The following is a 25,799-nucleotide window of genomic DNA, read 5'->3' on the forward strand; positions in this document are numbered from 1 at the left end:
ATTGAATGTGGTAAATATTTGCTATGAAAATCCAATTCTCCACTGGAAAATGTAAAAGCCATTTTTACCGGGAACTAAGGCTGATCGGAAGGAAAAAAATGCAACTCGTTTACAGGCAAGTAAACAAAATGAAGCTCGAAATTTCACAGTCACGGCATTAAGTCATTTTATCACGAAGAAGCTGACAGCTATTTGCATTATCTGCTATTAAACTATGATAAATTGAGCTACGGTTTTAACGGCATGCACGCCATCTGCTCAGTATTTTGAAAGTAGTTTATAGTTACTTCCCGCATTAGAATTGTTTTAAAGATCATTGCATCTGCTTTTTCGCAGGCTCACAAATTTGTTACAGGGTATGCTATATTTGCGAATAAATATATTGTGAGAAACCTTTGACGAAAAATCCTTGGAGATACGAGGGGTAGAAATAGTTAAGTAAGGCGTTATATAAGTCCCTGTGAATTTTCGAATTAACTTCCTACGTCAGCATAGTTACGAAGCCTGTTATTCCTCCATGCCGTAGTCAAATTTCTAAATGCATTACCATAATGTCCAATAGATTTTACTCGATTTATTAACATTTGTCAGCTGAAATCTTTATATACTATATAAGCGGCTAAGGTGTGTGTCGCCGATAGTTTATTGTTGCCACTCAGAAAAATGAGCGCAGAAATTAACGTTTCCGCAATTTTTAATTAATATCTCAACCGATTAAAGTCGTACGACGATGAGAACGGTATCGATGGATTCGGAGAATTTTTTGGAATCTGAGGACATGCGTCTCGAATTTCAACTCGACGCCGTTCCTTAGATATTCGAGAAAAAAGAATTTGGCACGTAGCCAAATCTCTCTAATAGGGAAAACCCAAGAAAGTGGAAAATGTAGGGAAAACGTAACGGAAAATTAGTTTTTAATTAATATCTCGGCTATTTAAAGTAACAAAAAGACGCGAATAGTCAAAATGGCATGCCACGGACCTGCGGAATCCAACGGTGTACTTCGCTAAGCCCGGGAGCCAGCCGTTTCGGAGGAGATGAATTAACTTCACCTCATATATATATATATGCGACTTAAGTGTCTGTTTGTCGCCGATAGTTTATTGGTTGCTTGCGTAACTGTACTAGCCAATGGGGGTGAAGTTGCCACGGCACAGGGTTGCCGTTTCAATTGAGACGTAGACAATTTCCTGTAAAAGTTGCCTTTGCTATGACCATCAATAAGTCTCAGGGCCAAACGGTTAAGCGTGTTGTCATTTTTTTTACCAGAGACTGCATTTGGACACGGTCAACTTTACGTTGCTACTCAAGAGTTCGTGAAAGAACGGATGTAAAATTAAAAATAATGGATGGTCCCCTGCAAGGCGAGCTTAAAAATGATGGAAAGATCTACACAAGAAATGTGTACAAAGAGATATTTGACATGTGAAGTAACATTTCATTATTTAAATCACCTTTATTGATTGAGCTAGCGGTGGCTCTTAAGAAATGTACCGCCACTGGTTTCCTTCATTGCACTCTGCTTTAAGCAATTAAGCAAGTAGAAGGGGGAAACCCCGTGGGGCATTAAGCAAAGAGGCGTCCTCGCCGCATGCCCTGGGTAATTCAGTTTGAATTAGCAGACACCTTTACACAAATCATTTTAATAACAATTTATAATATCTAGAACAGCGGTCATTTCGTATGACCGCCGGGGTTTCTAGTAATTTGATAAAAAAATATATATACCAAAGAAACAAAGCAGAATTAATTTATCTCAAACGTAGATAGTATGTTCCTGCTTACATAGCACCTACAACTTTAGTGATTGTGGCCTACATGGACAAGTGGACAACGAAGCAAAGTTAGCACATTCTGAGAAGAAAATTGTAAATTTTAAATTTTGAAATATTTCTTAAATTTCTGCAGAACTTTCGTAATATGTACTTGTAGAAATTAGCGTACACTCTGAAACGAAATGGTATGACGGATATCATACCTTGTTTGTAAATACGAAGATATCATTCTAAGAGCAAACTTCTGTTTTTTGGCAAATTTACTTTTCAATGACATTTCGTAGCATCTTCGATTAGATCTGGCTGTAGTTTACGTCCAGATCTTTCTATGCTTATATGCGCCACGATACGCGGTTGGATTGGCTTAGATTTTCTAAAATTTCTCCCACTATCGATACATTTAGAAGTATTAAATGCATAGAAAATTTTGTAGATTTTTTTCTGCATTTTGATATTATAAATGACAGAAACTATATTATCCCAATTCTTAATTACAAAATTTCAATCACGCATTTTTCTAGTTGATTACGAAAATTCAACTTCTAATGAACTATTAAAAAGGGAAATGATATATAAACATGAAGTTTTCAGACTGTTCTAAATAAAAATAGAAATAAATATATATACATATTGTATGGAGCTTTATTCTTTGCCTTTTATTACATGATTGCCAAACATAAAAAGCGAAGTTCTTTAGCAAATTAGTTACTTATTAGCGATAAAAATTGAAGTTCTTTAGCGAGTGAAAATGTTTCAATTTAGTGTTAATATATCTTTAAAAAAATATTTGAAAGGTTTCAGATTTTAAATTACGTCCAAAGGGGCGTTTTTTTAACGTTTTTTGTGTTACCTTTATTTAATAAATATCATGTTAAAACAAATAAATATACCAAACCATAAAATTGTAAACCATAAACCATAAAATTCAGTTAGATAGCAATGTCGCAAAATAATTTAAAAATAAGCGTATCTTTAGAATTTCCGATACACAGTTGCGCGCGCTGGAGAAAAAAGAAATTGTTTTCCCCGTAAAGTGTTGCCACTGCTCGCTATCAAATCCTTGGATTTTTTAATTAAAAATTCGTTAAAGTTTTATAAAATATGAAATTGATAATAAAACAAATTCCAAATTTGAATTTGGTCTTCCACATGCATATATTCGTAGGAGGATTACATCATTGAAAATTCGATGGCTCTATGTACCGTTGTTTTATCACAATGCAAGAAATATAGATACATTTATGCATATTTTTCATTATTTAATTTCTTCAAATATAATGCAGTACTCTAACATTTGGTGGCAACAGTTTGAAAAGTGAAACGGGCATTTATAGTGATTCAACGCAGAATCGCAAAACCAAAACAATAGTATTTCAAGGACAAAGCCCCTTTGGACTAAAAAAGGAAACTGCACATACGCGTCGAATATTACCGAAAGAAATATCGTCGTCATCTTACGACAGGAATATCGATTAACTTGATTAACATCGATTAACTTGGCATATCGATTGTGCCAAGTTATCTGATGTGCCAGTCCATTATATGCCAAACTATCAAATTATTCTGCATTCAACAGCCATACAATAATAATAGAGTATATTTACAGTCATGTCAACTTGCATCAGTTCGTGATACATTTCAAGACTGATAAACGATAATGCACTTTATCATAAAAGTACTTACTGTATACAGTATTATCGGAAATTCAAAAATACAGTATGTCGGAACTGACAAGCCTGCTTCCTATGTTTAAATTACGTTGAACACCAGTGTGGTATCCTTGGTCTCCTGGAGACCAAGGATACCACATTTACCACTGATCATTACATTTACCAGTAAGTGTACCTTTACGAGTGATCTCTGGTAAAAGGTTATGCATTACAGCTATGCATAACTTTTGACCAGAGATCACTAGAATGCTCAGCATGCTTGTAAAAGGATACCCCAAATATTCATTACCCCAGGAAACTCTAAATAACTTTATATAGTTGGTCGAATACCTGACGTGTGCCAGAGTTCTCTGTAAAGTTATGCTGTAGAAAATTTTCTACTATTTTAAGGGTATTATGATTCATAAGTATTGTTCTAGAGATTATGAGTCTATTCTCTGATTTCGAATGTCTCTAGATAGCAGATTTCTGTTGCTGCTGTATATTGGTTTTATACCGTATGTTTATTATTTCGGTCTGCATTCCCACAGCTGGATAAGGCAAATAGCTATGGTGGTTAACAAGGGTATTCATGAATTAACACTAGGTGCGTGGAAAGGTCCTAACAGTTTTCATAAAAATGAAAGGGTTGGAAGTACAAAACGAAAGTATTTATGGTTTTATATAATATTCAGCATTATCTGACTCTTGTCTTCTACCTGACAACAGTTCACTGAATACCAAAGAAATTGTTCTATTTTTAGAATAAAAATGCCCTCTGATGCTATTTTTTAGATCGTCCAATATATTAATTTGAATATTATTCACGTTTATGGGAACATCCTGATTAAGGTAACATTCTCCATATAAATTTCATTTGACGAGGTATTAAAGCAGCATGAGATCTGTCTTATCTTGATGAAAACTAACGTTTATGCGATTGAGGAGCGTTTATGTCATTCTCAAGTGTAACCTTCCTTTAGTTTATCCAGCTATTGAAAGTTGATGTTTGCATTTATCTGTTGATTATATTCCAATAAATTCTTTCCTTGATACCCCATTATACACACAACAAAATCGTTTTCAGATGTAGCCTGTTATAGAAGATAGTGGTAATATAGTAAACTAGAGAATAACATTTCTCGATGAATCTCGGTGGCCGCGACATCTTTTCGACATACCTTATTTATTTCCGATTCTTTATAAATGGCTGGATGCAGTTACGTGTTTACTGTTTTCTCAAGAGCTTCACCAAAAACCATTTTTGGAAGCCTAAAAGGTGACTTATCTGTGCCCAGAAAGTCTCCACTCCAGAATTCTTGAAACATTTACTTCAACCGTATCCTCTACGCATACTTGACATATTAATGAAGAACTTAAGGCGACAATATTGCCTTTAGCAAACGAATTCAATAAATGATGTCTTAAGTGCTTCTTATCGTCTGTCATTTTAAACATTAAAATATGTTCACAAACCCAGTGTCAAAGCTCGTCCAAGGTATAACATACTTAATATTTTAGATGATGGATTAGGATACTCGGTAGTTGCAATAATTAGATGCTGCAAAATTTTAAAGCAAACTTTTATTTCTAACATTTTAAAAAATCTGTATTAGATTTTAATCACAAATATTCCATTATATTTAACTGCAACATTTCCCGGATTCTGCTGATACGAGTTAGTACATAATTTACATCGGTTAAAGAAAACAATTTTAGATTTATAGCGCTTGAGATATTACAATTCTAAGTACGCTTTATAAGTCACTAAGTATTTACAACCTGCTAAATTGATTCTGCAAGAAAAACCTATTTCTTATAAACACTAAAATCAAAATATTGAAAAATTCAGAATATTATTTACTGTTTAGTTTGGGTATTATAAACCTAATTTCCTTAGCCAGAGTTGGGAAGTTAACATGAAATGTCATGCTGCATGAGACAAAATCACGAAATCACATACTCTATGAAAATCACAAATCTATAATAAAGTGAATCGAGATGTATCAAGGTTTTTCGTGCAATAAAATAATATCCTTTATCACGCTAAAGTGCGTGCAATGCAGAAAATAAAAACGAAAGAATCCAAAAATATCGTGACGCTATTTATTTGAAAGTGTTGGTTTGAAAATACAAAAACGAAACTCTGTTGCTGCAAATCGAGTTCAAATTATTGTAATTATTCTTCAAATTATGTTTAATAATAGCGATACGGTTTTTAAACTTAATTAATATTATATAATAGGAAGACTGCAAAACTGTGAGGATAATTTAGGTACTTATTTTTAAAACTAAGTCTTTGGTAACAAAAGAGATACGTGTATAGAAAGGACGAAAAAAAACTGTAGATAATCCATACTATTGCTAACTAACTAGAGTTATAATTTTTTTTAAAAAAATTAAAAGATCTGCATACATTATTGTTGATTTGTTATTCAACAAAAAAGATATTTTTTTTTCCAATCTTTATCGGCTTTCCTGTTGAAGACAAAGTACATGATACACTTATATATAAATATATGATACACTTATATATTAATATATGATACAAAAGGAATTTATCTTCTAGTACTAATAAAGATTAAAAATGTAGTAATCTAATTCCAGAAATTGTCGTAATAGCCTAACTATTATAAAAGAGAGCTGCTTAAAAACTAGAATATGAAATGTGTAGCAACTATTTGCTGAGATCTTATGCGCCCGTAACAACTCCGGAGAAGGTTTGAAATACCCTTTTATTCTAACTCAAAATATATTTACAGATAGCTCCTTATGTGCGTACAAGCAGCCTCTACTTGGATTTAACTCAAAGTATAAAATATAAAACTAAATAACAGATAAATTTAATCAATCGAAGTTGCTCAGAATCAAAACCGGAGTTGGGCCTTAATTAAGGATGACCGATGTACATTAGCAGGCATATTAATACGGCCGTAGAATAGCAAGCTTTAACTAATAGCAACAACGTGATCCAAAGGCAGAACACGCTCTCCTGCTGAAGTAACTCAGACCTCAGCTTAAATACTCGTTTCTACCTTATTTGCATAAATCGTAATACAGAAATCTCTTTTTGCTAGGTGAACGTAGATGGGAATTTAGAAGGTAAAGGAAAGACTTGTTCCAAAATAAAAATAACTATTGGGAGGGGGGGGAACTAAGCAAAACACTAAAAAATTATTCAAAAATGTCTGAAAGCTTTCAGATTTGATATTACGCTCATTTGGACAAAAGGGCTAAAAATATTTTTAAAAAAATCTGATGTGTACACCAGATGACATCCTTGTACGGAATGTTAAATTATAAGCAATTTTTCTTGCATTTCATTTAAACTTATTGGATTGAATTAAATCTACTTCGTCGATAAACCACAGTAGAATAAATTCACTCTTTAAAATTCACTATATGTGTTTACCACAGCGATACTTTGGCGCTAGCTTCACTGAACAGCGTTACATTTCGTCCATATTATGACTCAGAATGCATATAAATTTATATCATTTGAAGAATTATCTAATCGTTGCCACATGTTCTATTCAAATACTATAATAAATCTAAAACGATGTATAAACGAAATTAAGCAAACAAAACAAAATAATTAATTCTCGTTGATTTTTTTAGAAGATTCAGTATTTCTCATTCAATTAATTCAGTTCTCACTTCCCGACAGGGCAAAAATACATAAAAACTCAAAATATCTATGTTAAAAATTACGAAATAAATCTTAAACACTTATTTCCGCGAATAAATTCCAGAATGATTAAACGTGATTTAATTCGCGATAATAAAAGAAGGCGTTATCTTTGTTGTTGCGAAGCTTAGTTTCTCTAAGTTGGCAACAAATCCGCTATTTTGCCAAATTTCAAATGTAAACAAACATGTCCACCATCACAAAATTCATTAGGCTTGGTTGTACTCAAACAACTTTTAAATTGTTGATAACTCCACAAATATTGCATGCAGATTTACTAAAGGCATAAAACCTTAATCGTAAGATAAGAACAACATAATTCAATCATTTTTAAAGCAAAAAACGTACAATTTACAAACACATAAGAGTAAAGAAACTGAGATCACTGAGCCGGTTAACAGAGTGGATATATATATATATATATTTAAAAACGTTTGGTGCGGCAGGTTGCAACCAAAATACGAGATGCACATCTATATGTTATAGAAATCCTATATACAAAATTTCAACGTTCTGAGGCTACTCGTTCTTGATTTATGCGAAATGCATACGTACGTAGAGACGCCACAAAAAATTCTCTTTAGAATTCATTTTAAAACAGTTTCATAATTTTTTGGGGGGAAAAGCGTCTTTTACTCTGCCCTTACGTACAGATGTCACGCAAAAACATCGTTCAGTTACATTCAATAGCGGTCGAAATGAATATTTTTGTTGAAATATGATGCCTGAAAATTTTCGTGATTACAATACTTCCTTTTTACTTCATACAAGGAAGTAAAAAGCATAAATTCAGAATTTCTGCTAGACAGTCTCGCGCTGGAGATAAAAATATTTTACTCAGTGTATTAATTTATATTAAGCGTGTTGCCACTTCTCGCTTTGAAATCGTTAAGTTTCTTAATCAAAAATTCGTCAAGTTAAAAAAAATATGAAAAAGATAATGAAACAAATTCGAAATTCAAGATACTGGCTTCCAGCTGCCCATTCGGGAGGAGGACTACGTTATACAAAATGTGATTGCTCTAAGTATCGTTGTTTTATTACAGTACGACAAGCGTACATACATTCATGCAGACTCTTCATTTTTTAATTTCTTCAAATATAATACAAACCGATAATATTTGGTGGCAACAATCTGAAAAGTGATACAGCCGTTTCTAGTGATTCTACGCAAAATGCCATTTCGAGACCAATAGCCCTTCTGGGACTACTTATTTATCATAAATAGTGAACGATTCATTTTTCTATTATTATTATTTACGCGTTCCACTCTAAGGCACTACAACGAAGGGAGGGATGCCTTCGTGGACACATTTCTATGGGAAACTGGCTCGTATTAACATGTTACACATGGGAAAATCCACGAAAATGCTTATGCAGCCAGTCCGTTCGCGGGATTCGAGCCTCGGATCATTCTTGTATCGGCGGGAATTTTCAAAATCGGACCAAGGCCGCTCTGTATAATAGGATCTTACCAGTATTATCAAATCTTGTCAAAACCTTGTGGTTACTTCAGCGATAATTCGCTTGCAGTCTATTATGAGTTTGGTACTAGTTTATGCTACCAAAGCAAGTCAAATTCTTAGAGTGTTTGACTGAAAATAAATAAGTAACCACGTATTTAAGTAATTTATTTTAATATTTATCTGCCTTACTTGAAATATTCAGTCATACGATGTTAAGAAACTCATGTATAAGCAGTGCATTGTACCTTTCATTTCGTACGGCTGTTGTGCTTGGGGACATGTTCTTGCCAAGAAGTTAACAAAAGAAATTTAAGAAAGATTCAACGGAGAATTCTTCTTCGTATTATTAGTGGTTATAGAACCTTAAGCTATGAGGCTACTTTTGTTCTTGCAGGAGTTCCGCCTATTGATTTTGAAATTGCATATAAGAATAATATTTTTGAGTCATTGGCAACTCATACTTCGGAAGACTGTATTAATGGAATTGTCCCCTTCACCGATCTCCCTCATCCCGCTACTTTAGAACCCATAAATTTCTGCGATTATAAAGAGACTGCTGAAATAAGTTTTCATATGATTTTCTTTACAGATGGCAGCAAGACGAACAACAAGGTTGGCCTTGCTTTTGTTCTTTTTTAAGGCCATTCCGAGGTTTGTTTTCTTAGACATCGTATACGGAATGAATGCACAGTTTTTCAAGCTGTGCATTTATCTCGCCGTCAAATGGATCCAGGACAATGGGACAACATCCTCAAAGTACCTTATTTGTTATGATTCTCTTTCTTCTCTTCAACTTTTAAACAGTATTACCAGCTGCGATAAATTAGTTATCGAAACCCGAGTAACTGTTAGTTCACTTAGAATTAGAGGTATTGATATCTGCTTTGCTTATGTGCGTGCTCATCATGGTTTCTACGGAAATGAAAGAGCTGATTTCTTAGCTAAAGATGCCTTAAATTTACCCAGTGATATCAACATTAGCATTCCAAAGAGTTATTGGAAGTCCTTTCATTATAAAAAGCTTTTAGCTATGTGGAATGAGGAATACATTTCATCTTGTAATGCTGAAGTCACCAAAAAGTTCCTTCCTTCTATTTACCATAGACTGAATTCCGAGTTTTTCCTCTCGTCAAATTTTAAAGTGTCTCAGTTTTTTTCTGGTCACGGTAAATTTGAAAGTTATCTGTTTCGTTTTAATCTACGATAAAACAATTTATGTGAATGTTCAAAAAAGAGTTCCTCAGGATGTGGAACATTTGATTTTCTCGTGCCCTACATTTGATGGCCCTAGATTATGCTTACAGAACGATTTGAAAATGTTCGGAGTAACTCGGCCAATGAACTTATCTATTTTCGTGAAGTCCAGACTGCTGTTCTCTGCTTTTTTTCGCTTTATTTATGCATGTAATTTTTAATGTTTATTTATACATGTAACCTTTAATGTTTTAGTTAACTTACTTCTGCAAGCCCCGTGTTGTACATATGTGGTGCACGGGGAGTCTGTATGTTCTCAAAGGAAAAAAAAATTGTCCAGCAGTACTATATACATTATGAATTTTAAATATGATGTTATTTAATATTTAATATTTAAATACGCGAACCATGTATTATGAATGTAATGACGTTTATTATCAGCACTAAATTTCTAACAAATAGAGTTGCTTAAATATGTTTGCAACAAATGAATGAATAAAACTCGTCTCATTCCGAACGAGCCCATGTGAAGGACTTATCGATTTATTCATCCTGCTATAATGCTTTAGATATGATATCTACTAATTAAGAAGTCAAATAACAAATTATTGTGTCTTAATTATATGATATCTATTTATATTGGAAGATTTTATCATTTCAACTCATTATTTCTAATTAGAAATTAAATATCGTAGTGCAAAACTCCAATTCTTTGTCTGTAGAAATCACGCCAGAACTCATATTCGAATATGCATGCATTTCAAACTATCAGATATATATTTCGAAAATGCAGAAAGCTTATTTAAATACCTGCAATAGATTTTCTATTAATTCTATTATTTTTTCTCTGACAGTTTTATTTTAATTTCTCTAAAAGCAGGCAAATTAAAGCTTGCACGAGATTTATAAATCCAAACATTCAAACATTAAGAATGCATTAAGAATTAAAAATAGACAATCCTAGTTAAAAATAATTCCAAATCCTATATCTTTACTCTACCTTGACTAAAAATGTTAATGTTTTGATTAAGCTAGGATAACTTTAACGAAATTTAAAAAAAAAAAAAAAATTGTCTCCCTTTCCTTTCTAGAGCATTAACTTTATATCCAGGATGATTGAAAAGTCAACCGGATATTTAAAAATTTACTATTTTGCTAGTACTGAGTACGAAAGATAATTCTTTTTACCGCCAGGTGTAATCGATTTTTCCTTACTGGAAGCAACTGTTTCTTGTTAACCAACTAACCGAACCTGTTGAAGAGAAAGCATATTTGCGATTTGGAAGAAACTCAAAACTAATCTGGCAATGTAAATTTTCCAAGCCGGTAAATTTGACACAACTACAAATAACCCACTTCCGAAAATAAAGGTATAGTACATCCTTTTAAAAAACGTCTTAAAGTTTGTTCGGTAAAGGATCTACATGATTCAGAATTGTCTTAGAATGTAAACATAAGAAATCGATATATTAAAACTCATCAAATATCGATATATTAAAACCCATCATCTTCTGCAAGGAATCCAAAATGTGTTTGTCCATTACTGCCCATATTTTTCTGCAAATACAAACTGATATTCATCTGAAACCTCAAAATGTTAAATTATGAACTGTTCTTTACTTCATTATACGAAGTAAAGGAAGCGTTGTAATCGAAAAAAACTTTTGGGTATCATATTTCAAAGGAAACGTCCATTTTGATCTTTCTCTAATCCATTTGGACATTTTTTTTTCCGCAAGATGTCTGTACGTACTATTGTACGTACATACTAGATGTCTGTGTGTACAATTGTACGTACAGACTAGATGTCTGAACGTAAGACAATATAGAGCTATTTTTTCTCAAAACGGAATGAAAAATACTTTTAAAATGGATTATAAAGGGACTTTTTTCGTGACATGTGTACATACGTACGTGTGCATGTATGTACGTATCTCGCATAACTCAAAAAGATTAGTCGCTGAAATTTTTTATACAGTACTGCAACAACATCTAGTTGGCACTTCCCCTTTTCAGTGCAATTATCAGTACCAAACGTATATATACATATATACTCTCATCCTTACCCGACTTTTATTTTCGAAATCTCTGGTCGTACTCATATGCTTCCAGATACAGAAGTATTTTAAGCTGCAAAAATTTTCATGTTTTGGGAATGTAAAATTTAGAAAAAAAAATTAATTTTCGACAAGTAACGAATTCTAACTTTTAATACGGTCTCTCGGTTCCTATGCTTATACTTGGAAAAGTTGTATACGCGTTATGAAAAAATAAAATTTAAAGAAGTTTGATTCCCATACAACAAAAAATGATTGGGATATTTAGTTTCAAAATTTTTAAGTTTGTAATGTCATTTTCAGTTTTTGGGGGGGATCAGTTAATAAGCTAGAACCAATTCGAAGAAATATATTTAAATAAAATGCAGCAAAAAATTTTGCATAATGTAATATCTTACAAGAAAGTCATGTTGTATCCACATCAGAGTTTTTCATAAATGTTAAGCCAAAGCTAATTGAAAAACCCAACATATTCATATTCATCAGTATGGAAATGTCCATGTTGGTCTCGTTTTATTTTTAGACAAGTTATGAAAAAGGACATCCTTTTATTGAAATCAGAAATATGTTGCTGAAATCGAAAATAATGTAAAAATATATATATTGATATAACTTATAATAATTTTAATTTCCTATTTCGGAGTGATTATGAGAACACTATATAAAATGGAATGAAACAAAATATTCCATTTCATGCAATATCGTCAGACATTGCAAACACTTGTTTATCATTCCCTTCATGACAACTTGATTTTTCTTATTTCACGATTTATTTTCGAGAAGAAGGAACAAGGGGAATGAAGAATTCTAACTGTAAAAAGTGAGAAATGCGTTCACATTGGTTCTCATGTTTCAGATAAAGGTATCTTCGGATTTTGGGGTAAATAATTAACATTTATATAATGATAAAGTTTCATTTAGACGATAAACTTGCAGAAATATTCATATTTTAATAGTTTTTGACACACTGATTTATTATGAGGAACATTAGGATACCGTTAGACAACCAATATACTGCGAAACTGTATCCTTCTTACTTACTATTTTAAATAATTATTAATTTTTACTTATGCTAAATAATAATTACTTATGTTAAATAATAATTACTTATGTTAAATAATAATTACTTATGTTAAATAATAATTACACTTGTGTTAAATAATAATTTTACTTATGTTAATGTTACTTATGTTAAATAATAATTTTACTTATGTTAATGTTACTTATGTTAAATAATAATTTTACTTACGTTAATGTTACTTATGTTAAATAATAATTTTACTTACGTTAATGTTACTTATGTTAAATAATAATTTTACTTATGTTTAATAATAATGTTACTCTAATTGTTATTTTAGTACAATAATCACTGATGTTAAATAATTTATTTATGTTAAATAATCAATCTTTATGTTTATGTATAATATAATGCCTTATAACTAAACTTAAAATTCCTTAGAATCAAATTTATAATAAAATAAATTTATAAATTTGATTTTGTTATCTGTTTGTAAGCTGAACTAATTTTTCTTAGACGGCATTTAAGAACATGTAATAAAAATTGTTATAGTTACAGCACATGATAAAAAATTCTGAATATTAATTTTACAGCCAATGGTGCCATTTTTTTTTCATTTATACATAAACACGAGTAATAAAATTACACAGAAAAAATTAAGTTTGTTCTTCATTAAGTTGTTTATGCTTGACATTTAATTAATAATTGTTCGACTTTCCAGTTTGAAAAATATGTTCTGTATCGAATAAAATTAAAATCGATTTCAGTTTGACATTTTTAGTTTAAGAAATGTAGTAAGAAGCCTACGAAAATGTATTATAATAATTCTATATATTCGATAATAAACTAGTTTGCCCAATGCACAAATCTATTTTTTAATTAAAATTTTTAATAATTATCGGAGACGACAGAGAGCTTCAAACACAAAAATGCTTGTAGTGATCGATCAGTGAATTAGAATGAAACTGATATTCATTATAATAATGAATAATATTTTATTCCCTATTCAGTTCCTTAAATATAAGTTTACTGATACTGTAGGAGTATTTCTTTCCTTAAAGTATACAAACGTGAATTGTCCATTAAACGAAATTCAGATTTAGAAGCAAATGAAGATGCTTTCTTTACCAGTCGAAATAATCCTAATTGTAGAAATTGCAGAATTAAAGAACCAAGATTAGTAATTAGGACTTAAGATTCCGTGTGCTTCCTGGCGTGAAAGAAGTACATTTATTTTCCTTGCAGTTGTACATTCGAACTACTGTGCAGTGTAATTTCGCCGCTGTTAGGAATAGGACTTAAAGAAATGTTCTATGTTTCGTGTTATAGAGACAGGTAAAGAATAAATGTTACGAAAAGCTCAGCAGCTTAAATTGCAGATGATTTATACATTTTTGCTTTGGTCACGCACATTAAGTGTTTAAACTAGTTATGTGGAATAACATGCACTGCTTATTACAGCAAGAGAAACAAAGGGCTTTCAATATAAATATATTAAGATTCAGTGTTTATCTTTGAAAGCATACGCCTCCCTGCTTCATTTCGAAGGCTTCGACTAATAACAGTGACGGTATCTTCTTTTGCAGCAACAGAAAATATTGCTGCATCTTTTTTTTCTTCATGTACTTACGGTACGGGTTCGTGAATTTGGGATAAATAACGAAGACACTTGATGAAATATCAAAATACACGTTATTGGCCATCAAGGGAGCTCCAATAACATGTTTACAGTCGTTGAAGAGCTACTATAAATACGCTGAAACAATCAGCAATACAGCCTTCAGACTATCAGGCTATAACGGTGAAGATAACTCTACAGCAAAATACCAGAGTACAGCTCCCGACTCTCATCGGTTGTTCTCGGAACTCTAAGTAGTCTAGAGACTCTCCACGCTATAACTCGCGATGTACTCGACGATACGCTAGAGTACAGTTCCCGACTTGGTTCAGTCGTTCCCGGAACTCAACACACTCTACGATGAAACTCGACGATGCACTAGCTCGTGATACACTAAAAGACTCCCTCAATGCACTCGACGACGAACTCGGTACTAGACTTCGAGACACTCTCACTGACTGACGATAAACTCGCTAGACGGGACACTGATTGACACTCTGCGTACCAGCAGGGTTTATATAGCTTCTGGCTTATGTTCGAGAACATTCTCGGCTGCAAATCTCTCCTGCCTTCTCTTGCCATTTTCTGGCAATCCTAAACCTGCTTTGCAGGGAAGCTATCTTACCGCGCCTGGATATTTCGTATCAATATTTACTTATAGTATGCCACTAAGCATAGCACACTTAGTCGCCAATAAACCGAAAATTTAAAAAAGACCAGCCAAAAGAAAAGGCATACTTTTAAAATAAAGGTAACTTTAAATTCTTAAAAATGAAAGCAATGCAACCATTCCAGGCAGATGAAACTAGAGTGATGTTAAAACATTTTTCAAATTAAGTCAAAGCTATCTTTAAGCTGAAAACGTGCATTAGGCAATATTTAAACGATAATATAATGCTTAATTTCAAATAAATTTACAAAAATCAATAACCAGATATAAAAGACACATTATGACTAAATGTCATGCTTTAGAATTAAAAGATATTGATTATTAGTATATATGTACACTGAAGAGCCAAAATATTATGACCACCTACTAAATAACGCGTTGCTCGACCTTTGGCCTGCAAAACAACTGCCACACGTTTTGGCATGGATGGAACAGGTTCTTGGTAGATAACTGGAGACAGGTTGTACCAAATGTCTAAGGAGCGGTCACGCAAAGTAGAGATATTCGGACATAATGGTGTTTGATCTCTAAGCTGCCGCTCCGTGACATCCGAAATATGGTCTGTCGGGTGAAGATCCGGAGCGTTAAATTGCCAGAGAATTAATGGGGATTCCTACTTATGCTCCTCGAACCGTTTCAACATAATCCGAGCTTTGTGACATAGCGTTGTCCTGCTGAAAGATTCCATTTCCAGTTGGGAAGACAGACGCCATGCAAGGGTGCAACTCATCCGCAATTATGTTCAGATAGTGAGCAGCTTTCATGATCTGTTCTATCACAAGTGAAAGTTACAAAATTCCAGAAACTTGCATGAGAATGTATAATACCGTCACCACCAGCCTGCGTATGAAATGTTTTCACAGGTGGAGAGGAACTGTTTGCCTGTAAGGCTGGGTAACCTAACACAACCATCGATGTGATGAAGGAAAAATCGTGATTCAACCAACCAGGTAACTGTCTTTCACTTATCCAACCTCCAATCTCGATATTTTCGTGCCTACTGTAGGTCCGCCCCCGGGGTTAACTCAGGGGAATCCCTGGGAAGTACTAGTTAGGATATGTACCTTGGCAGTCTCAACCACAGGGGCATAATAACAGACTTCACAGAAGGTCTGAAGGGTCCTCGGGACAGAGTAAGGCTCGGCAGGGACCATACTGGTACTTCCTTGTATGCCCTTGCTCTGTGGAGTTGCAACAAGGTATATTGTTACGCGGCGATACGGCACTTAATTCTGTTTGGCGCCTAGAGGCAACCGTAGGTCGGAATCTGGTCCGTAGCTTTGCGGTGTCTACTGTAGGTGTAGTTGAAAACGACGCTTACTCAACACAGGCACACGAGTGAGACTTCTGCTGCGTAGTTCGATATCAGTGTCTGTTGAACTACACTGGTGTGCAAAAATTAAGGACGAAGTCGAAAAATTAGCATATCAGCTAAACGAAGAGGCAGAGCGGACAGAAAGACCAATCAGGAGATTAAGTAAGGTGATGTACGGTAGCACATGCGCAGATATGCAGGTAGAAGTAATGGGGGAGTGTCTGAGTAGTATAAAGCATGTTGTCGGTGTAAGATCAGTATTTCTGGCAAAGAGATTGCACGCCGTATAGCAGTTAAAATCACACCGAGTTGCTGCCTCAGCGAGAAATGGCGGTTACTCAATCTGTTAGACGACATCTGGATGCTTTTACTCGAGGTCGAATCATTGGGAAGTTGGAGGAAGGCCGCAGTGTGACAAGTGTGGCTGCAGAGTTCGGAATTGCTCACAGCGTCGTTTCACGACTTTGGAGACAATTTCAAACTACAGGAACAGCTATGCGGGGGTTTAGTAGTGGTCGTCCACGAGGAACCACACCCGCAGATGACCGGTATATTGCCTTACAGGCCAGAAGAAACAGGCGGCAGACAGCGGGAGAAATCGCTAGACACATGGGCACAGGCGACTGGACGACCGATATCGCGTTTTACCGTGGCCAGAAAACTGCACGGTGGGGGTCTGTTTGCACGACGCCCTGTACGGTGTGTTCGTCTAACGCCTGCCCATCGGAGAAGGTGTTGTCTGTGGTGCCGGGAACACCGGAATTGGAAAGACAATGAATGGGGACGAGTACTCTTTACAGATGAGAGCAGATTCAGTCTGAGTAGCGATTCTCATCGCATACTCATCTGGAGAGAGCGAGGAAGCCGCAATCATCCCTCGAACATCATTGAAAGGGACAGGTATGGAGGTGGCGGTGTTTTTGTTTGGGGAGGCATCATGCTTGGTAGTCGTACAGACCTTCACATCTTCGACGCAGGTTCAGTCAACGGGACCCGTTATTGTAACGAGATTCTTCTTCCATATGTGCGTCTTTTTAGAGGCGCTATGGGTCCGCAGTTCCTTTTCATGGACGACAATGCACCATGTCATCGCACAGTAGCTGCCGAACAGCTCTTAGAGAGTGAGGATATTGAACGTATGGATTGGCCGGCACGATCTCCGGATCTCAGTCCCATCGAGCATGTATGGGATTTTCTAGGCAGACGCTTGGCAGCTCCTACCTTACCACCAGTAACGATTCCGGAGCTTCAATTGGCGCTGCAAGACGAATGGGCAGCAATGCCTCAACAACTCTTTGACACCCTCATTCTCAGCATGGGCAGACGCTGTAAAACCTGCCTAGCAGTCAGGGGAGATCATATCCCCTACTAAAGACCGGGTGTTTCTTCCTGGACACCCATCACGGGGATGTTTCGGCCTTCAGTCGCATTGCGCTCCATGCTACTTTTTCAATAAAGCTTCTTTTTATCCCTCTGATTTCTCTTTTAGTAAGTGTTGCTTACATTACTCATGTCCTTACGTATTGGGGATCTTACGGTATTAAATGTGTTGATTTGGAAAGCTTTTGTACAAAGTTATATTGAAAAAACCGTCTCGTCCTTAATTTTTGCACACCAGTGTATGTGTTCCGAAACACTTGCATTTTCCTGGGCTGTCAGCTGAGCTATTTTCAGGCGCCAATTTTGCTGCACCAAGCAGGACATTTTCCGACATCCTTTTCCTTTGATGACGCTTGGAAATCTAACACCTTGGTACTTACTGCTGGTTCCAGCATCATTTATCTACTTTGCATAAATACTAACAATGGCGGATCATAAAAAACCTACCACTCGTTCGGTTCCGGAGATACTTGTCCCGACTCTTCGGACCATTACAATCTGCCCTTTATCAGATTCGCTTAGAACAGCAGTGTTTCCCCTCACTCGCAAAAGGTAAGTGCAAGAAACATTCCAGCAGTAGTTAAATACCATTTCCACTTAATCACGTGCCCTCCACGTCATCAAAACGATATCATTGAAAAATCTGGGGATAGTCATAATGTCTTGGCTCGTCAGTGTATATATATACATCGTAATATAATCCTCAGCTGCAAAACTATCATCCTCAGCTGCAAAAGCGCAAGCTGAGGATGATGCGCTATTGCGCTTTTACAGCTGAGGATGATGGCTCGGTAAAAACCATCGAAACTAGTCCTGTGAAACTTTGAAATTATAACGCTGATTTTTGTTGTTTGACTTCTAAATTAATACTTGTCCGGCGAGTAATTGTATCTTAATTACAGTTAAAGTGTTTTTAAAAAATTGCAATTAAAATTAGAGTTTCTACGCAAAACAAGCAATTTGGTCACCGAGCAAGAAGGCAGACTTTTCGGTTACAAAGAAATTTAGCTTTGGTTCCACTCGGCAAAAGGACACTGAAGGTTCAGAAACTGACTTAATTCATTATTCAGCTAAGTTTCAAGCGTAAACAAATGACTGCTCTGTTAGGCTTAGTCGCCCTTAAACAAATTTTAAATTAAGACACAAAAGCACGCCGAACAAATACTAATTCAGAAGCCAAACAACAAATATATAATATTACGCGGATAACAACAAATATATGATATAACGCTGATTTTTGTTGTTTGACTTCTGATTTAAATTTTAAATTGTGGATAATTCTACTATTATTGTATGCAGATTAATTAGGCATAGAAACGTTAACCGGAACATAAGAACAACATAATTCAATCACTTTTAATGCAAAAAAAAAAAAAAAAAAAAAAAAAATGCACAATTTACCAACATATAAGAATAAAAAATGAGTTCATTAAGCCAAGTAAATATATATATACCCATTCTGTTACTATATATATATATATATGTATATATGAAAAATAAAAAATATGAAAAGAATAAATTAGCTGTGTAAGTTAATTTCCCTTCTCTATTCTAAAAATAGTAACTTCTATCTGCACTGTGTTATTTCGAAACAAATCTATGTCATATGACTTTTACATAATTCTGATGACGTAAATGGAACTAAAACTCAAACAGCCAATAATAATTTTATAGCAATATTAACTACCCAATCAAAATGCATTGAGAACCGAAACTAACTCAGTCTGAATTAAGATTTCACCCTGAACATAACGTACTTGCCTCCTACGTTTTGGATCATCTGTACTGCTGTCTGTCTGCTCCTTCTATCTTATTGCAAATTTACCTAAAATGTATACTTTTTGGATAGGCACTATTAATGTGCCAACTTTATTGTGGCCACAATATGTTTGCTGAAGTAAAAAATGAAGATTTAATCTATCTTCGCCTCCACTTTCCTATTCATTATGAATCCACACTTCTACGCCATCAAGATTTTGCTCATCATTACTTCTACGTTTCTTTTTATAACAATATATTGTCGATTGCAACCAAAAATGGAGGTACACAACTACATGTTGTAGCAGTCCAATATGCAAAATTGCAACCTTCTGAGGCTACTCGTTTTTGAGTTATGCGAGATACATACATAACTACGTACGTACAGACGTCACGAAAACATCTCTCCTGAGTCCATTTTAAATCCATTTGGGGAAACGGAACATTTATTTTGTCCGTATATACACATAGTACGCAAACACAACGTTTAAATGGCTTCGAGAGCGGTCAAAATGAATATTTTCGTTGAAACGTGATACCCTAAATTTTTCGCAATTACAATACTTCTTTTATTTCAAGCAAGGAGGCAAAAATGGTTATGAATTCAGTTAAACTTGCTTTGCCCAGGTGAAATAGAAATTTTCTAGTATCTGTCTCCGAATTCTGAAGGATTCTCGAATCGTTAGAATCTTTTATATGAGAATAATAATAATACGAGAAAAGAATTTTACTTAATGAGATTGAGAGTACTTAAAGAGAATGACTTACTGAGAATCCTTAATGTAAGCAACATTTGAAATCTGCTTTGATTAGAAAACGAATTTAAGAACCCTTTTTATAAATACCCATCTATGTATTAAAATTTTATATAGGAAATTTAATAGAAATATCCATTATAAAACTACTGAAGCTTGACGTTTACTTTCTCGGCAGTCACATACTGCCGTATTCGTACTGAAGTCATATACTGCCGAGAAAGTAAACATTTGAGTGCAAGTTAACATTTCTTACATTTTGTTTAAATCAAAGCAAATGTACAGGGAAGAGAATAAATTAAATTCAACCTAGAACGTTAAATGTTAACAGTTCAGAAAGTGATGCTGATGATTCAGATCCAGTGCAATTGCAAAAAAGAAAAAAAAAAAAATTTAATGTACGCTTCTATCGAATTTAATAGAACTATACTTTAAATTAAAGCACGATGAAGCATTATTTTTATGCTAGAAATCGGAAGATTGAAGTAACGAAAAAAAGGGATAAAATTATAGTTTCCAAACATCGAAATATTTTCGAAATTCGAAAACTGGAGGATTCAAATGCGTTATTCGTACTGAAAACGTATTTTAAATGCATTTATAAAAGTTCTTTTGCATGCTTACATGCTCTTAAAAGGAACATCTGCTTCAGTGTTGTCTAGAATATATAACATGTTTTCCAATGTTCCTAATCGGCCTGCAATTTTTGTCCAACCCCTCTCGATGTCTTGAGACCTGTATGGATGCAGCGAAGTCTGCGGTTATCTTCCGATGTCCACCTGTCGTGAGATCCCCTCTGCGAGGTGAGTGGGGATCAATTCCGTCGGAGGGGCGGGAGCTGCTCTCCGGGAAAACATACCAGAGTCCGGTAATCTCTAAGCCTCTTCCTTCTGTCTATCCGCATCCGTAATAGAGCATCGCCACAATACGGATATCCGATACAATGGGATGAGAAAACTCTAGCAACGCTGCGTCAAGGCGTCCGCCAACCAGATATATAGACTTTCTGCTACATCTAGTGTGAGAGCGGGTGAAGTGAGGTGTGCGACGGAGAAAACCACTTTCAGGAATGGAGGTGGATCTAATTAATTTTTGGGCGTTCCGGATTGTTAGGGCTTCTTTCGCTTCCATTAGTCCACTTTCGTTTAATGGATGCTATATGCACTACATTCTGGAAAGTAAAAGTCAAAAATAGCATTTAGAGAATGATACATAGGCCATCTAACTTTGTACTGGCTTTCTATTTTTAGACTGTGATATCCTCTCCTTAGAATTTTATGTTAGCAAAAGAATCAGTGCGTTTAATTTACTCGAATTTTACCTTTTCATGTTTAGTATTCTGTAACTCTTTAACAAACCTGTATTGTTACGTACAAGCAATCCTTACTTACATGTATATATTATTTATGAATTTCCACACTACTGAGTAAGTAACACTACATGCTAGTAATTAGTAACACTACGTTATTAGTAATTTTTCTATTTCAAATATGCAAATTCTATATTTTCTTTCTTTTTAACTTAAAAAATTTTTTTAAAATATCAACTTCAGCACTTTTTTCTCTCAGCTCTATATATGTGTATATGTTACGGTGAAACACCGAAATCTGGAGAATGTCGACTTTCACCGGTGAATGTCAACATTCACATAGTCTCTTGGTGTATGTCCGAAATATTTTCCAAATCCTCTTATTTCTGACTTACGCCGCTGAATGTCGACATTCACCTACTAATGGTGAATGTTGAACATATAAGAATATTATATTTCCTTCTCCGTAATTCATTCGCGAAAAAACGCACTTGAGACTCAGAATAAGAACTTAAGAATATAAGAACTTAAAACACACAGTACATTCAAAATGAGAAAGGAATATAATAGAAGTTATAAACTTACCAAATTGTATGATTCAAATCTTATTTATTGCAACAACTTAAACTATTATGGCACTTTGAATTGCACAGAGGCCCTTGCTTTTACAACTACATTTATTTGCGGAACACTTCCTTTTGGAATGGCAGCGTGTACATATACTCCTCTCTTTTCGACCTACACCAGAGCATATCTGTAATTGCCGACATACACCGGTGAGGGTCCGAATGTACAAGAATGTAAAGAAATATTAGATCTTTCACCGACGTATTTGGTGAATGTTGACATTCTCCAGTGAATGTCGACATTCTCCAATTTCGGTCTTTCATGGTAACATATATATTTCAGAATTTTAAAAAAATCATCATTTATTTATGAACTGTGAAGTTTAGAATAACATAAATACGTTTGGTGTTATTATTGTAAGTTTTAATTCTCCGAATTTATGGTATTGTAGTTATTAAGATACGGAAACTATGTTAAAATTGTTTTAAGGCAGAATTCCGAATTTAACATTGCAGAAATTTTTATAATTTTGAATACTAAAATTGAAGCCATATCCTATCTGCATTAATTTCAGTTATTCTTTATGCAGTTAACACAGCAACATTCATTGATGTTTCCTTCAAAACCCATTGGAAATGGTTATCAATTAAAGTATCTTTATTTTAAATACTGCGGCATATTCTAACCATTTTGTTCAAACAATGGAAAACGGATAGACAAATTATTAAAGGCGAGTACCCCTTGCACCTTAAAAAGGAGGGGTATAGTTCTATATCATCTGTTCTACTAGGTCGACTGACGAAATTTAACTTGCTTTTTTCATATCTCGAAAGTATGCCTTAGCATACGTGTTAGATTTATATATATAACGTTGTTCTAAAATAGGTACTACCTAATATAGACCAGTATGACATGAAACCAGACGTTTTCTGAAAAGAATGTCGATTTTGTTTCACATTTCAATTCTACAACTGAAATAACCAAAGTACCAAGTTTTATAAAAATCGCGCGATTAGTTTTAAAAAATTAGCTGTCAAAATTTGAGAACCACAAAGTTGATTTAATTTGATATATATTTATTAATATTTCTGTTTTTATTAGTTTACTTGATTCTTTGTCAAAATTTAGGTTCAATCCAAATGTAATTCACAGATATTTTCTGATTTATTTTAAAACTTTGTACATTTTAGTAATTTCTATATTTTTTAATTAATTTTTTTTTACTTAATAACAAATACAATTTTTACTAATACCTTAAAGTAAATGTATTTATAGGCATATCTGCAAAAAATTATAGGTTTAAAATTTCCAAAGTGAATTTATATATTGGCGCGTTTTGAAATTTGGCATGTTTGTCGTAAGCGATAATAACGCCAAATCTTATTCACGCACTTTATTAAAATTATTCTAAACAATGAGCAATGCAACTTTTTTTCTCTTCGTGCGCAATGAAAACAGGTTACCATGAATTAAAAATTTCGCCATGTGAATTATTCTTGGCTCAAACTGAAAAAAAGTGCGTCTTCTCGTTACGTTCTCATCAAATATTACAAAATTTTATATTTTAAGCATAACTTGAGTCGTAGAGTCGATATAGGGATAAAAGTCGGTGTGTTATTCCATGAAAAGTCCAATTTTGTGTCGAAATACCTATTTCAGAACTGTGTTCTGTTTTGTTTTCGAGATATTCAAAATTCAAATGAAATTTCCTCAAATGGCCCAGTAGAACGGGAGATATAGAACTGTCCTTTTTTTGTGCAGAGTGTACATTCAATAACCATTTGTGATGCTTTGACACTGGAAATTTCTGAAGTATTTTAATTACGGCTTAATGATAACAGGATATTTATTACAGCCTGGCAAGTTGCTAGTTCTCAGGTATGTTGGCGTAAGATCTTTAATTTATTATTCAAATTAAATCACTCCATTGCTTAACTAATTGCGTGATTTAAAATTAATGTACATGTATTTATTAATATGCATTATTATTATATTCCTAATAATCCCTAGGTGACCCAATTTGTATAAATCCAATTCAATCAATTTATAATATATATACAAATATAAACTTAGTAACCGTCACTAAAATCAATAAAATATATTTTAAACATCATGTTACTACTTAACTCGTTTCAAAATAATTCGTTTGCTTGCTGCGTAACAGTGAATTTTTGAAGTATAATTAAAAAAGCTGAGATAATAACTAATGCTAATATGCAGTAAAATTCATTATATAAAGGCACACGTACCTGGTGAGTTATTGTTTGAAATTCTGCAATATGTTGCGAAACATACGCATTTAATTAAAGTTAATTGCGAAAAGCTGACGTTAATTTCAGAGTGCTGAAATTTTTAGCAGTCTTCCCATTCAATGTTATGCATATGAAAGGAATTAATTAGAAAAATCTTAACCAAGTTGAAGAAAAAGAGAAATTAATTCCTATCCTTCTTCCGGTATTAATCATTAACTCATACAGTAGAATGTTACAGCGTATAAAGTTTTATATTTAGGAAACATGAAAGTAAAAATTAATAAGCAAGTTTTATCATCATAGTTTTACCTGAAAGTGCAGTTTTGATGTCATATTCAGAAGGTTCACCTGAAATGCAAGAAAATTCTCATAAAAATTAGAAGAAAGTAAAATATTTTTCATTGTCATATTGAGTTAATAAAGGATTGCATTTAAAAAATTGAGAAATCCTAGTTTATTATTCTAAGTGGCTGAATATAATATGTCTATATTTGAAAAAAATAATATCTACAGTACACACATTAGCGCAATTATATATATAATACAATTGTTAAAAATGAAATCTGATAGCTTACAGGTTTTATATTATGTCCAAGCGGGCGCTTTTTTAACGTTTTGTGTGTTTACGTTACTTACTAAATACCACGTTCTTGGTGCTTACGCCATTTAAAATTAAATTTAATGGCAAAATAACAAAATATTTAAAAACAGCATAACTTTAGAGTTTCCGATCGAAAGTCTCGTGAGCTGGAGATCAAAATGCTCTTTTATGTGCAGTGGTGCTACTACTCCCTTTGATATCGTTAAGATTGTTGGTCGAAAATTCGTTAAAGTTATATAAAATACGAAATAGATAATAAAACAAATTCGAAATCCCAAATTTGGGCTTCCAGGTGCCCATGTTCGGGTCAAGGATTACGTTATTCAAAATTAGATAGATCTAGGTACCATCGTTTTTAGCCAATGCGAAAAACATACATACATTTATGCATTTTCTTCATTGTTTAATTTCTTTAAATATAAAATAGGGCGACAATATTTGGAGGCAACAATTTGAAAAGTAATTCAGAGCATTTAAGTCAGCGCAAAATGCCTTTCGAAACTAATAGCCCTATTGAGCTAACGCCTCTTTAGGCTAGAAAACAAATATTTGAAAATAAGTAGAAAATTCTACGAAATATATAATTAGTAAATAATTCTATGAAATACATAATAATATTCCAAATAAAAATAGCAGTAAATTCTAATAAAAAAGTGTCAATTTTATGAAAAGATATAGTGAATTCTATGAAATAAATAATACCATCACAAAACTAAATTATCGTAGT

The 25,799-nt window shown here is 33.7% G+C and overlaps 1 protein-coding gene across 1 annotated transcript in view; it reads right to left on the bottom strand.

Annotated features, from left to right (window-relative positions):
- LOC118193531 (protein turtle-like) overlaps positions 1-24,993 on the bottom strand; it is a 1,156,839-nt gene extending 1,131,846 nt beyond the window's left edge. The window contains exons 1-2 of the mRNA XM_085821447.1: positions 24,990-24,993; positions 24,781-24,819 (exon numbers count right to left, since the gene is read on the bottom strand). Coding sequence (XP_085677573.1) covers positions 24,781-24,819; positions 24,990-24,993 — 43 coding nt within the window. The remainder of the gene's footprint in view (positions 1-24,780; positions 24,820-24,989) is intronic.
- Between the last annotated feature and the right edge of the window lie 806 nt (positions 24,994-25,799).

Source organism: Stegodyphus dumicola, chromosome 7, assembly GCF_044657685.1.
Source record: "Stegodyphus dumicola isolate Sdum_Otavi_A_Nest chromosome 7, ASM4465768v1".
Classification (NCBI taxonomy): Eukaryota; Metazoa; Arthropoda; class Arachnida; order Araneae; family Eresidae; genus Stegodyphus; species Stegodyphus dumicola.